At 42.7% G+C, this 12527-nt stretch overlaps 1 protein-coding gene across 1 annotated transcript; it reads right to left on the minus strand.

The window, feature by feature from the left end:
* Positions 1-549: 549 nt before the first annotated feature.
* On the minus strand, positions 550-12309 carry LOC310829595 (serine protease 27-like). Its single transcript, XM_083708285.1, has 6 exons — positions 12065-12309; positions 10284-10310; positions 8165-8327; positions 6158-6429; positions 2677-2846; positions 550-2052 (listed from the first exon to the last, which is right to left on the minus strand). The coding sequence occupies exons 1-6, from the start codon at positions 12150-12152 to the stop codon at positions 1756-1758; spliced, it is 1017 nt and encodes a 338-aa protein (XP_083564411.1). The 5' UTR covers positions 12153-12309; the 3' UTR covers positions 550-1755.
* Between the last annotated feature and the right edge of the window lie 218 nt (positions 12310-12527).

Consider the following 12527-nt stretch of genomic DNA (forward strand, 5'->3'; position numbering starts at 1 on the left):
GTGTCCAGATCAAGAGAAGTAATTGTACCATTCTGTTCTGCCTTGATCAGAGCACAACTGGAATACTGTGTCCAGTTCTGACTGCCACAATTTAAGTAGGATATTGACAAGCTAAAACGTGTGCAGAGGAGGACAACTAAGATGATCAAGGATCTGGAACCCAAGCCTTATAACGAACAGTTGAGGGAGTTGGGTATGTTTAGCCTGGAAAACAGGAAACTGAGAGAAGATATGATAGCCATCTTTAAGGGCTGTCACATAGAAGGTGGAGCAAGCTTGTTTTCTCCTGATCTGGTGGGGCATAGATCAATGGCTTCAGGTTACAAGAAAGGAGATTCCAACTAAATATCTGGAAGAACTGGAAATATCTGGAAGATTCCAACTAAATATCTGTAAGAACTTTCTGACAGTAAGAGCTGTTTGACATTGTGTTTGACAGTGGAACAGACTCTCTTGAAGGTGGTAGACTTTCCTTCCTTGGAGGTTTTTAAGCAGAGGTTGGAATCCATCTGTCATGGATTCTCTAGTTGAGATTCCTTCATTGGGTCACTTCAAGCTCTACAATTTAGGATTATTTGAAAACAACAATAGATGATATTTTGTCCATTGCATCTCCTCCATGCTAGGAGGAAGGCCCACCTGCTGATTTCAGCCTGCTTGCTAGCTGCTAGAGGTGATGGACCCTGAGGGAGGGGGCTTTTGCTCAGTGAGATACAACATATGCATGCGGAAGCTACCTGGTTGGACACCTGGAATTTATTGATAGGGATGGGGAATGTTCCCATCTGAAACCCTGGAGAGCTGCTGCCAGCCAGTCAGTAATGAGATAGATGGACCTGACTTGGTATAAAGCCACTTCTTGCACTGATCGGCTAAATGACAGCAACCCTATGACCTTTTCCTGGAGCTTAAGACAGATCTGAGCATGGATATGAACATAAGAAGAGTCAGCTATCTTAGGCCAATGGCCCACCTAGTTCAGCAGAAGAAGATCAAAAGAACCGTTCTTGGGAACTGGAATCCTGCCTGCATATCCTCACATTTTAAGGAGAAAGGCCTCTGATAGCCACAAGAGCAGAGCCACTTCCAGATTTGAGGGGTCCCCAGGCAAAGTGCCTTCTGATGGGGCCCTGACATTAACCCTGCAACAAGCTTAGTAGTGGAGGGCAGCAGGAGTAGTGTGATCTGTGGTGTTTGGACCACAATTGTAACTACCTACATTGTCCCAATGGAGCACCACTCCATAGGCAGTTTAAGCCAGCAGCTTCTCAGCCACTGGATAGCTGTTTTGTAAGCTTGAGCCTGGGTTGAAGGAGGACCAACAGGGCCACAACATGTTTTAGCATGGATATGGCTGAGGATGCCAACTGAGTACTATCACTGGGCCTGCTCAGTGGCTGAGAAAAAAAATATCCAGGTGTTAATCTTTCTGCTCCAATCCCTTGCAGTAAAACTTGTTCCTGGAGTGGACGATTGAGTCCATGAAGAAAAACGTGAAATAAATTTCAGAAATGGTAATGGGGATGGGATATCCCCTTAATTTCTGAATGCCCACAAATTTGTGTATCAGAAAGGCCAAGAAGGACTGCTTTAGCTGACAGTCACTTCTTAAAACCGTACAGCAGCAGAGCTTGAAGTCTCCTTGATGGCCTCACTGGCAGTTCTGATGATCTCCATCCTCTTCCAAACTAAGCCTGCAGGATTGGCACAAAGGTCTCCCCAGGAAAAAGGGGCTGCCCTCCTTTTCCAGAGAGTCTACTCAGAAGATAGTAGCAAAACGACAGTGGCTATGATGATGGAGATGAAGCTAAGACTTCCAGCTGATGCTCCATTGATGGTGCTTCTGTTGTTCACTGTTGACCCATGGCCCTTGGTTTCCACGCTGGTGAAAGTCAGCTCTGGTATCAGGCTGTGGATCCATGACTGATAGGATGTGACACGGGCATAAACACCAGGGCGATTCTTCTGTGCACACCCTTCTCCCCAGCTCACCACGCCTGCGAGGAGCCAGGAGTCCCCCATTCGGCAGGCTAGTGGTCCTCCTGAATCACCCTGTGCAGAGAAAACCCAAATAGATTATGGGAAATGCAGGCACAGGCAGTGGGCAGAGCAAGCCAATTGGCACCTGGGGCGGCACGCGTGCCCTGCGCCAAGGGCCAGGGCCAGCCGCCCACGGGGCAGGGCAAGCCAGGGCAGGACACTCCACAGGGCCTCCAAGGAGTCTGCCTGCCTCCTCCCATTCAGCCACTCTACAGCTGAGGCGGAGGCGGTGGGTGGGGCAGCACGGAGCCTGTGGGTGCCCAAGCCATCGTGTCACTCACAGGAGAGATGCGTGGCTCGGGTGCACTGCAGGCTCTGCGGTGTGTGCCGCCAGGCATTTTGTCACCTCCCTCAGTGGTGACACCTGGGGCGGCCCACCCCTCTTCCACCGCCTCTGGGCACAGGGAAGGGAGCTGATGCCCAAGAGCTATGGCAAGAGTAGTAGCTCAGTAGCAGAGCATCTGCTTTGCATTTGGAAGGTCCCAAGTTTAATGTCTAGCAGATTCAGGTAGGACTGGGAGGGAGTCTTATCTGAAACACTGGCGAGCTGCTGCCTCTCAGTGCAGGTGAGATTGAACTAGATGGACCAAAGATCTGGATGTACTGATAATGGACTAAAACTGATCTGGGTCTCACCTGGCAGGCATCCCGATGTCCAGCAGCAAAGCCAGCACATATCATGTCATTTTTAATGTCCTTTGTGAGTTTGAGCTCTCCGGAGTCTTGGTGATAGAGGGCATTGCATGTGTTTGTGCTGATTATGGGGACCTCTAGCTTTTGGAGTATATCAGAGGTTTTCTGTTTGTCTGAAACAGGAGCAAGATAAGAGAATCGGTGCCATTGTATAATGAAACATTAAAATGGTGATGCTCTGCAACCAAAGGGATTTCATTTCTGTCTCCCTGGAGTTATTGGAACAGACTGGGAATGATTGCAGACTGCATTCTTTGCAAATCTCTGCGCATGGATCAGGTCTTCGCTACCTACCAGATTTTGCATGTCACAGAATGGTCGCTGCATTTATCAGAAATTTAGAGCTATGCAGATTGCAGATTTAAGTTTCAAAACACTATATATATATAAATATATATCCGCTTGAATATGGATTTTGAGAGAAGATACACTTTATAAATCCATTTTTTTTAGAGGATTTCATAAAACAAACAAATTCAAGTACAAAATGGAATTATGGTTAAAATTATGTGAGTGACAGGTTCTAGACATATATCCCTGTTTGTATAATTGGCTTACAAGTTGTCACACATCATCCAAAAGATTTCAAAGAGAGACTCCTTTGTTAGCTGCAATTTATTTGCAAACCTGACACTAACAGACTTTGGATTCAATAGGGGATTAGGAATGGCTCACTCACCACAAAAGGTAATTGTTCCTGTTTAGGCATTAATGTACATTATTCATCTTGCTTGGCCAATTCATCACCAGTTGGGAGCGTGTCACACCCACTCTTTTTCCTCTTTTGATGGGATCTCATTTTCATTTTTCTTGGCATACGATTGTGGCACACCTGTCTCTTAGATTGCTCAGCTTTCGGGCCTCGCTTTCTAAAGACATTCTGACACTCTATCTATATCTATCTATCTATCATCTATCTATCTATCTATCTATCTATCTATCTATCTATCTATCTATCTATCTTTCTATCATCTATCATCTATCTATCATCTATCTAATCTATCTCTATCATCTATCTATCATCTGTCTGTCTGTCTGTCTGTCTATATCTATCATCTATCTATCTATCATCTATCTATCATCTATCTATCTATCTATCTATCTATCTATCTATCTATCATCTATCTATCTATCTATCTATCTATCTATCTATCTATCTATCTATCATCTATCTATCTATCTATCTATCTATCTATCATCTATCTATCTATCTATCTATCTATCTATCTATCTATCTATCTGTCTATCTATCATCTATCTATCTATCTATCTATCTATCTATCTATCTATCATCTATCTATCATCTCTCTCTCTCTCTCTCTCTCTCTCTCTCTCTCTCTCATCTATCTATCTATCATCTATCTATCTATCTGTCTATCTATCTATCTATCTATCTATCTATCTATCTATCTATCTGTCTATCTGTCTGTCTATCATCTATCACCTATCCATTCACACCTTGAGGGTCCCACACCATGCATCTGATGAAGAAGGCATGTGAAAGCTTCTGGCCCCATAGATGTGCTAAGATGGAATCCTATTCACACACTTGCCAGGGCATAAGTCACATTGAGCTACATGATTTTTTTCTTCTGAACAGACTCATCGCATTGTTCATGTTTAAGGTGCCATTTGGTTCATTGTTTTTAATGAGAACTTAGATTCTGTTGTTGGGAGCTAGACCATTAGGGTAGAGATTACCTCCCCTGGCTTTCCCCCTAATGGATTTCTATTTTATCTATATTATCTTACAATTCATCTTTTGTAAGTTGCTATTCCCATTATACAAAAGTGGTAGTAACAGTAACAATAATAAAAAAAATGGTAGTAGTGGTAGTTTATTAATGCTTGGGCCATAGGCCATTCACATATATAAATAGGTACAATACAAAAACCAATAGTATAAAATACTGCATAAAATCACATTGCTACCTAGCAATGATAAAAATTACAAACATTTTATAGGTGATATAGAATATTTTTTTGATTATAGAATGCTCTTATGAACAAAGCTGGAATTATCTCTAGTTTGTTTCCCTTTTTGTCTTTCTCTTATTTTGGGGGATCCTTTGCACTATGTTGCACAAATGAAAGCCCACTTTGTGGCAGCCATAATTGTGTGCTCCTCTCCCCACTGCCCTTGGAACCAGGCATTCAGGAGGAAAAAATGGTAGCTACCAACCAAACTTTTAAATAGCTCTTCTTGCCTCTACCCCTGGGCACAACTTTATTTGCCTTTAAGAGCTGTTTAAATAAACAGAAATCCAGCAAGTAGAGCATTTCCTGACCTGCAGATGCTGTTACAGCTGGATTTCTTCACTTACAGGACTTCTGCCTGTCACAAAACTGTTAGAGACACAGTAGCCAAAAATTACAAGCTCCAGACTAGTCCTGCTGCCTTGTGTCTATGAACTGCTATTGTTAGGGATTAACTGGAGAAATCAGAGAGGGAGGGAGAGAGAGAGAGAGAGAGAGAGAGAGAGAAGAAGAAGAAGAAGAAGAAGAAGCTGGAGTATTATAGACTCAGGCATGCATAGCTAAGGTCTCTCGCTGCCTAAGGGCACACCAGTACCATAAAGTACTGTATATATTGGTTTCATAACACTAGAATTGCTGGGTCTTCTTCCAGAAGGATCTTGGGAACTGGAGTTTGGTGAGGGGTGATGATTCTCTGTTAAAGATTCTTAACTCATCCCACACCCAGAATTACAATTCCCAGGACTCCCAAGAAAGAGGGAATGGCTGTTAAACCACTTATAGTCTGGAGCATAAATTCCCCTCTAATGCAGCCTTCTCCATTAGTAGTTTTGGACTACTGTTCCTATAATTTCCTCACCATTGGCCATGCTGGGGTGGCTGATAGGAGTTATCCCTAGTTTGTTTCAGCAGAGGCAGCTAGACTGGTGACTGGGAGTGGCCGCCGGGACCACACAACACTGGTTCTGAGAGATCTGCATTGGCTCCCAGTACGTTTCTGAGCACGATTCAAAGTATTGGTGCTGACCTTTAAAGCCCTAAACGGCCTTGGTCCAGTATACCTGAAGGAGCATCTCCACCTCCATTGTTCAGCCCGGACAGTGAGATCCAGTGCCGAGGGCCTTCTGGCGGTTCCCTCGCTGCGAGAAGCCAAGTTACAGGGAACCAGACTTTTTGGTAGTGGCACCCACCCTGTGGAACGCCCTCCCACCAGATGTCAAAGAGACAAATAACTAACAAACTTTTAGAAAACATCTGAAGGCAGCCCTGTTTAGGGAAGCTTTTAATGTTTAATAGGTATTTTAGTGTTTTGTTGGAAGCCGCCCAGAGTGGCTGGGGAAACCCAGCTAGATGGGCGGGGTATAAATAAATAAATTATTATTATTATTATTATTATTATTATTATTATTATTATTATTATTATTATCTCTCTCTCTTTTGAACCTACCTCTGCCTTGCACATCTCCCCAACCCGTGACCCAGCACATGTGTCCTGGAGGGAAGATGACATCGGAATCAGGGACACAGATGGGGACGATCTGTTGAGAGAAATTCACTGGCCTGTCCAGCTGCAGCAGAGCAATGTCTCCGGATTTCACATCCCCCTCGTATGTAGGATTGAGGATGATGCGTTTCACAGCAGTGGTGATGGAATGGGGACTAGGACTGGAGAGTTTCAGTACTCCGAGCATCACTGTGAAGTTGGAAGGTGTGCTGAGCCTAGAGATACACAATGGGGTTGAGGAGACAGAGAGAATGTCAGCGAATTCTTATCCTTAGTGTTAAGTAGATGGAACAGGTTAAGGAGTTGGGTTGTGTGAAACAAATCCCAATATTTCCCATTTTTAATTTGCACCCCCAATTTTAAAAATGTTCAGTTTGATTTTTATCAGCTGATCTTTCAGGATTATCTCTAGATAAATAAAACTATTAAGTAAACATTCAAAATAATGCTGTTATTTTAAAATAATGATTTAAAATAATTTAAAAATCAGCTGAAATCTATTAAAAAACTAGTTAAATAAGAAAGTTTTAGCCTGGTGCTGAAAGCTTTTCAAGCTTGTTGGCAGACAAGCAGCCCAGGGACGCATATTCCAGAACCAGGGAGACACCATTGAAACAGCTCATTTTCCAATCACCATCCACCAACGTTCTGAGGGTGGGGGCACCCAGTGAAGGGCGACCGAGACACATCTTGGAGTATGGGCAGATGGATGTGTGGAAGGATGTAGCACTTTGGTTCGTTTCGTTGCAACCTCCTTCAATATCCCTTCAATTACTGTTGGGTTTAGAGATTTGGAGAGAAAAAAAACACCACCAGTGTGTAAAATGATGGTGTAAAACCTCAGGCTTTGGGGGGGGGGGACTACTTCCACTGGCTTTACTTCAGTGCTTTTGCATGGCTGGAATGTGAATCATGAAACTCTCACTTGCCTGGATAGACAACAGGGAGATGTGTCTATATGCATATAAGGTAAAGGGACCCCTGACCATTAGGTCCAGTCGTGACTGACTCGGGGGTTGCGGCGCTCATCTCACTTTATTGGCCGAGGGAGCCGGCGTACAGCTTCCGGGTCATGTGGCCAGCATGACTAAGCCACTTCTGGCAAACCAGAGCAGCGCATGGAAACGCCGTTTACCTTTCCGCCAGAGCGGTACCTATTTATCTACTTGCACTTTGACGTGCTTTCAAACTGCTAGGTTGGCAGGAGCAGGGACCGAGCAATGGGAGCTCGCCCCGTCACGGGGATTTGAACGGCTGACCTTCTGATCAGCAAGTCCTAGGCTCTGTGGTTTAACCCACAGCGCCACCCGCGTCCCTCTATATGCATGTAGAAGCCTCCATTTTCAGTGTGGCTGCAATGCAGCCTAGTGTATAATGGTAAGAATCACAGCCTTTGCCTTGCATACTTTTGCCTCTGCTCCTTCCCCGCTGACATGTGTCCCACTACAGGAGATTGTCCATGAGAGTATGAGGCCCTCAGACTGGATCACCATCCTTCGTGTAAACCACTGGGCTGGTCCAGCCCAAGTTAAAAACTTATATGGTACTGGAATCAGTAGGCATTTTTGGACTCAGTGCTGTCCACCAGTGCTGTCTACAGCTGTGCACAAGCCATTGACCAGTGCATGTAGCTTAAGTTCTTTATTTTGTTCCAAACAAGCCATGATCTGAAGATTCATTCTTGGCTTCCTGCTTGCTGTTCTGCGTCTATTTTCACACAGCTTTTGCTGAAACTGATGCAGTGAAGCCGATGTAGACAAAAAAACAAAAAAACCCCAACTGAATTAGGCCAGTTATAATAAACAATATTGTCCTGAGAAATCCGTGAGCATGAAGAGAGGCCCTTAAAAATGAATATTTCAACATTCAGCATTGAAAGCCGACTTTGTAAAATGTGTGTGAAATCTAATTTCAGTGATACTTGAGGGATGGATGGAAAGGCATACTTACAGTTTAAAACAATGTGAAGCTGTGATGACCCACTGATCAGTGATGAGGGACCCTCCGCAGTGGTACGCTCCATCCAACCTTATGCTGACCTGCCAAGGCCATTCTCCATCCTGTGAGTCTTTCCCCCCTATGATCCGGCTTAGGATTCCCTGTTTTCCACATACTGAGGAAGATATCATTATTAGGACAGGTCTCTCAATGGCTATTAAGCATAATTTTTAAATAGAGCTTCTGTGTTCTGATGCAGCAGACAAGTATTTATGGCATACCAGTTACTAGTATAACTGCACCAGTTGACGCTCTATTACGCTTCTTCTTTACTGAGGGGGCTATGCATGTTCCATCTGCCCTAAAAGTTTATAGTGCAAAAGTGGTTGCAACTATGGCCTATGCGGTCCCCTTATGGGCGCCTTTGTAAACCTCATGCCTCTGGTGACATTGCAAAATCTTTTTCTAAGACGCCTTTTGAAATTACCCTCCTGTGTAAGCAACTCTGCCATTCGCTTAGAACTTATGACCCCCTCCTTAGAGATTCTGATGTGGAGACATGCCTTTAATTATTGGCTGTCCCTTTGGCATAAATTGCTAAATTACCATCTTATTCACTGTCTTTGGAGAGATGAATTCACCAGCCCATGGGCAACAAAAATCCATTCCAAACTGTTGTCTTATGGAATCTCTCCTTCCGATATACTTAATTTAGATCTAATTACAGCTAAAAAGGTCATCAAACAAAGATTGGAGGAGGTTGATTTGCAACAAAATCTTACTACAGGTGGAGGTACATGTTCCCCGATAAATCAGGGCATTACATCTATGTCCCAGATACCTCGATATCTGTCTACCTTATCGGCTGCGTCGCATAGATTCGCATTTGTTAGAGCCAGATTTAATGTGTTCCCCTCAAATGTGCTGAGCAATAGATTTTCTAACGGTAAAACCTCTGTTTTATGCGCATGTGACAACAAATCAATAGAATCCCTTTATCATATCTTGTTTAATTGCCCCTTATACATTGTTCCCTGATCAAGAATTCTGAGTTCAATCATTATGGAAATTGCTGCTAAACCACCTGAATTACATCTAGCTTATCTACTGCAGGATATTGACTCTTATAGAACATTACAGGTTGCCAGATTCCTGATTTCAGTTCTTTTATATAAAAGACTTCATGGAATGCTGCATGACTATTAAAAATCTAGTAAACTCTATGCACCAGCTTTATCTTCAAGGCCTTAATACGGTACATCTAGAGATTGTAAGTAATGTGAAGGAGATTATGCGTTGAAATATTTTAGTTGATATTTTAGATTGTAAAATGCTATTTTATTTATTGAATTGTTTTACCTTGTGGGCTTATAGCCGAATAAAGTATTATCTATCTATCTAGAACTGCACCAGTTGCTAGGGGGACAAGGCAACACAGGATGCTTCTATGGTCCTGAACTTGGCCACTGTAGGTTGTGGTGTGGTTCAGGGAACCAGCCAGCCTGCCATGCCCCTTTTCAGGCTACTCTATTCCATATTCTTTCCCCTAAGTTTTCCACCCATCCCCACACAGTGGACATACCATTCTGTAGCCATTGAGCATGTCCAGTCCTTATTATAATATTTTTTCCAGCCCTTCAGTTCCTTCTCCCATATATATATTACTTCTGCAAACCATGGGATTCGCCCAAACTTGCCAACATCACCCACTTGACAGTCACATTCTGGCAGCATAAAGAATGGCACTCAGAGAATCAGGCTATGTATACACCATACATTTAAAGTATCCGTCCTTGTAAGAGCAACAATTCCCAGTACCCTTAATTAACTACACTTCTCAGGTTTCTTGGGTGGGAAATGTGCTTTAAATATATGGTGTGTATGCAGCCTGTGTCTCATGTTCATCTATAGGGTGATATTGCAGTTTTAGCATGCAGGTCCTTGTGAGGCAAGACACTAGTGCTATTCTAATTTGATAGGGTTATAGCAGCCATGATCCACAGGGCTCTGTGACCAAGACCACTGTTCTCCACAGGGATTCCTTATCTCTAAACATTTCAATTGAATAATTTTCCTAATTAAAAACTCATCGGCTTCAAGCACAATAAAAGCATATAGAAATAGTACTCACTTCTGCTTGCATAACTTGGGTTGGCATCTGAAAAGAAAAGAAAAAGGGGTCAAAACAAAATCAATGTATTGGAACTAGAATCTACAGTCACACCGTGAAGGCTGCTGAACTATCATACCCCTGCCTAGGCTGGCTTTGGATCATCTGGGATGGGGCACCAAGGAATTTCTTTGACAGTCTGTTAGTGCTGCTCCCAAATGCTCCCCTAATTACAGTTACCCAGCAACCGCAACACACTCTCTTCTGACCCTTTCAAAATGGTGGGAAAGTTACGTTGCACAAGCAGAAATCCTCGGACTTGCAGATGTGTTTTGTTGGATACTGCCCATTATCTTGTAATGACTTGCCAGATGGTTATATTAAATGTAAATATTGTGGCTGAGAGCTATACATTGATCCCCCATGACTAAACATGTTGTTTTGGATTCAGAACTAGCCTGTGTTGGGCAGTGTAATTGTTGCAGCTAAGATGTGCCTTCCTTGATTCTGCCAATGCATTTAAGGAACCAGCCAAATACTCAAAACATGGCTCATCTTCCTGACTTTCAAGTCCATTCTACTCTGTTCATGGTGAGAATGAAGTGAAAAAAGACAACACGGGCATTTAATCATCACATTAATTTATATCAACACAGGAAATTGCTTTATCCTAAGTCAGAACCTGGGGCATTTTGCAATCAAAACACATGCTCTACCACTGAGCTACAGCCCTTCAGACTATATACTGACAAGTATATTTTTTTAAAAAATACTTCAAAATAAATTGCTTTAAGAATCAGCAGTTGATTACACTTGTCATTAGTTCTATCTCTTTTTTTTAAAAAAAAATTCTAATGTAATCATCTCCTATTTTGGTTGAAAATATAGCCTACTTGTAAGACCTTGGAACTAGCCCCTCAAGAAACTCAGATTCAAGATGACTAATTTTCACTAAAGCAGTTAAGGTCTTGCAAAGTCTGCTTGCCACACATCGATCAGCACCAACTGGCAGCTATGGTTTGGCAAATGATAACTTGACTTCAAGATGTATTGTAAACATTTTCACCCCTAAATACCGCCACTAACTTACTGGCTAAATACCGCCACTAACTACTGGCTAAATACCCCTAAATACCGCCACTAACTTATTGGCTTACAATACCCTAAGCCAATAAAATCATTAAACAAACTAAAACATTAAAAGTAAAGCTTAAAAGCAAATACATATAGAAATAAAAACTTCAATTTTGTAATTAAACCCCACTGAAATTCAGATAAAGTAAGGAAAAAATGAACTTTGATGATAATTGTAACCCTTGGGCAGGCTCATACAGGAAGAGACAGTCTTTAGGATAATCTGGTCCTAAACCATTTATGACTTTGTAAATGGTGGCCTAGTTCTTGCAAAGTTGACTTGGTTTGCTTTGCTCTGGAAAACGTAGCTCAAGCAAAGCATATCTTAATTTCAATTGATTGAGTTTAAAAGAAATTTAGGAATGCATATCCTATTGTCCAATGACCAGGCTGATCCGATGTGGGGAAGTCCTCTCATTCCTCAGGGTGGAATACAAAGGGCCAACAAGCCAAGTGAGGCTCATTCTTACAGTTTTTCACAATGCAATTCACCACCCATCACACAGTTTTTAAGTCGGTCCCCAGGGCAGGCACTGATGGTAGGCCCTCCTGCTGGGGTGCTGATCATCTTCTCCAGATTACTGTGTGGTGATGTGGGGTGGAGGGTCCATTGTGCCCCCTACTGGTGGTGAGGAATATTAACTCATGCAGAAAAATGTTCCACTTACCCATCAGCACCTGCAGAAGCATCAGTACCGTCAATCCCATTAACCTTCTTTTCCCCCCTGGCACTTGTCCTTGTCCTTGATGCCCCATATTGCTACAGCTTTCTTCTTCTTCTTCTTCTTCTTCTTCTTCTTCTTCTTCTTCTTCTTCTTCTTCTTCTTCTTCTTCTTCCTTTTTAAATTGATTGTAGGTAAGCAGAGGTAGAATATGGCACTCTTTCAAGAAGGAGCATCTGAGACACACTTTACTATTTATGTGGTGCAAGCTTTGGGTGCTTATATATGGCACCCCAGGAGGGCGTATTCACACTGGGAATGCTGCCAGATATGGGAGTTTGTCAGCTGGGAATGTTACGAAACCTGTTGGGTAAATGCTGCTTGATGCTTCTAACCTGCCTCCTTCCTTCCAAATGTCTTCATTTCCCTGTTTCTAACTCTATTGTATATCCATTTCCCTGTTTCTCAT

Source organism: Podarcis gaigeae, assembly GCF_964106915.1.
Source record: "Podarcis gaigeae genome assembly, chromosome: 13".
NCBI classification, from domain to species: Eukaryota; Metazoa; Chordata; class Lepidosauria; order Squamata; family Lacertidae; genus Podarcis; species Podarcis gaigeae.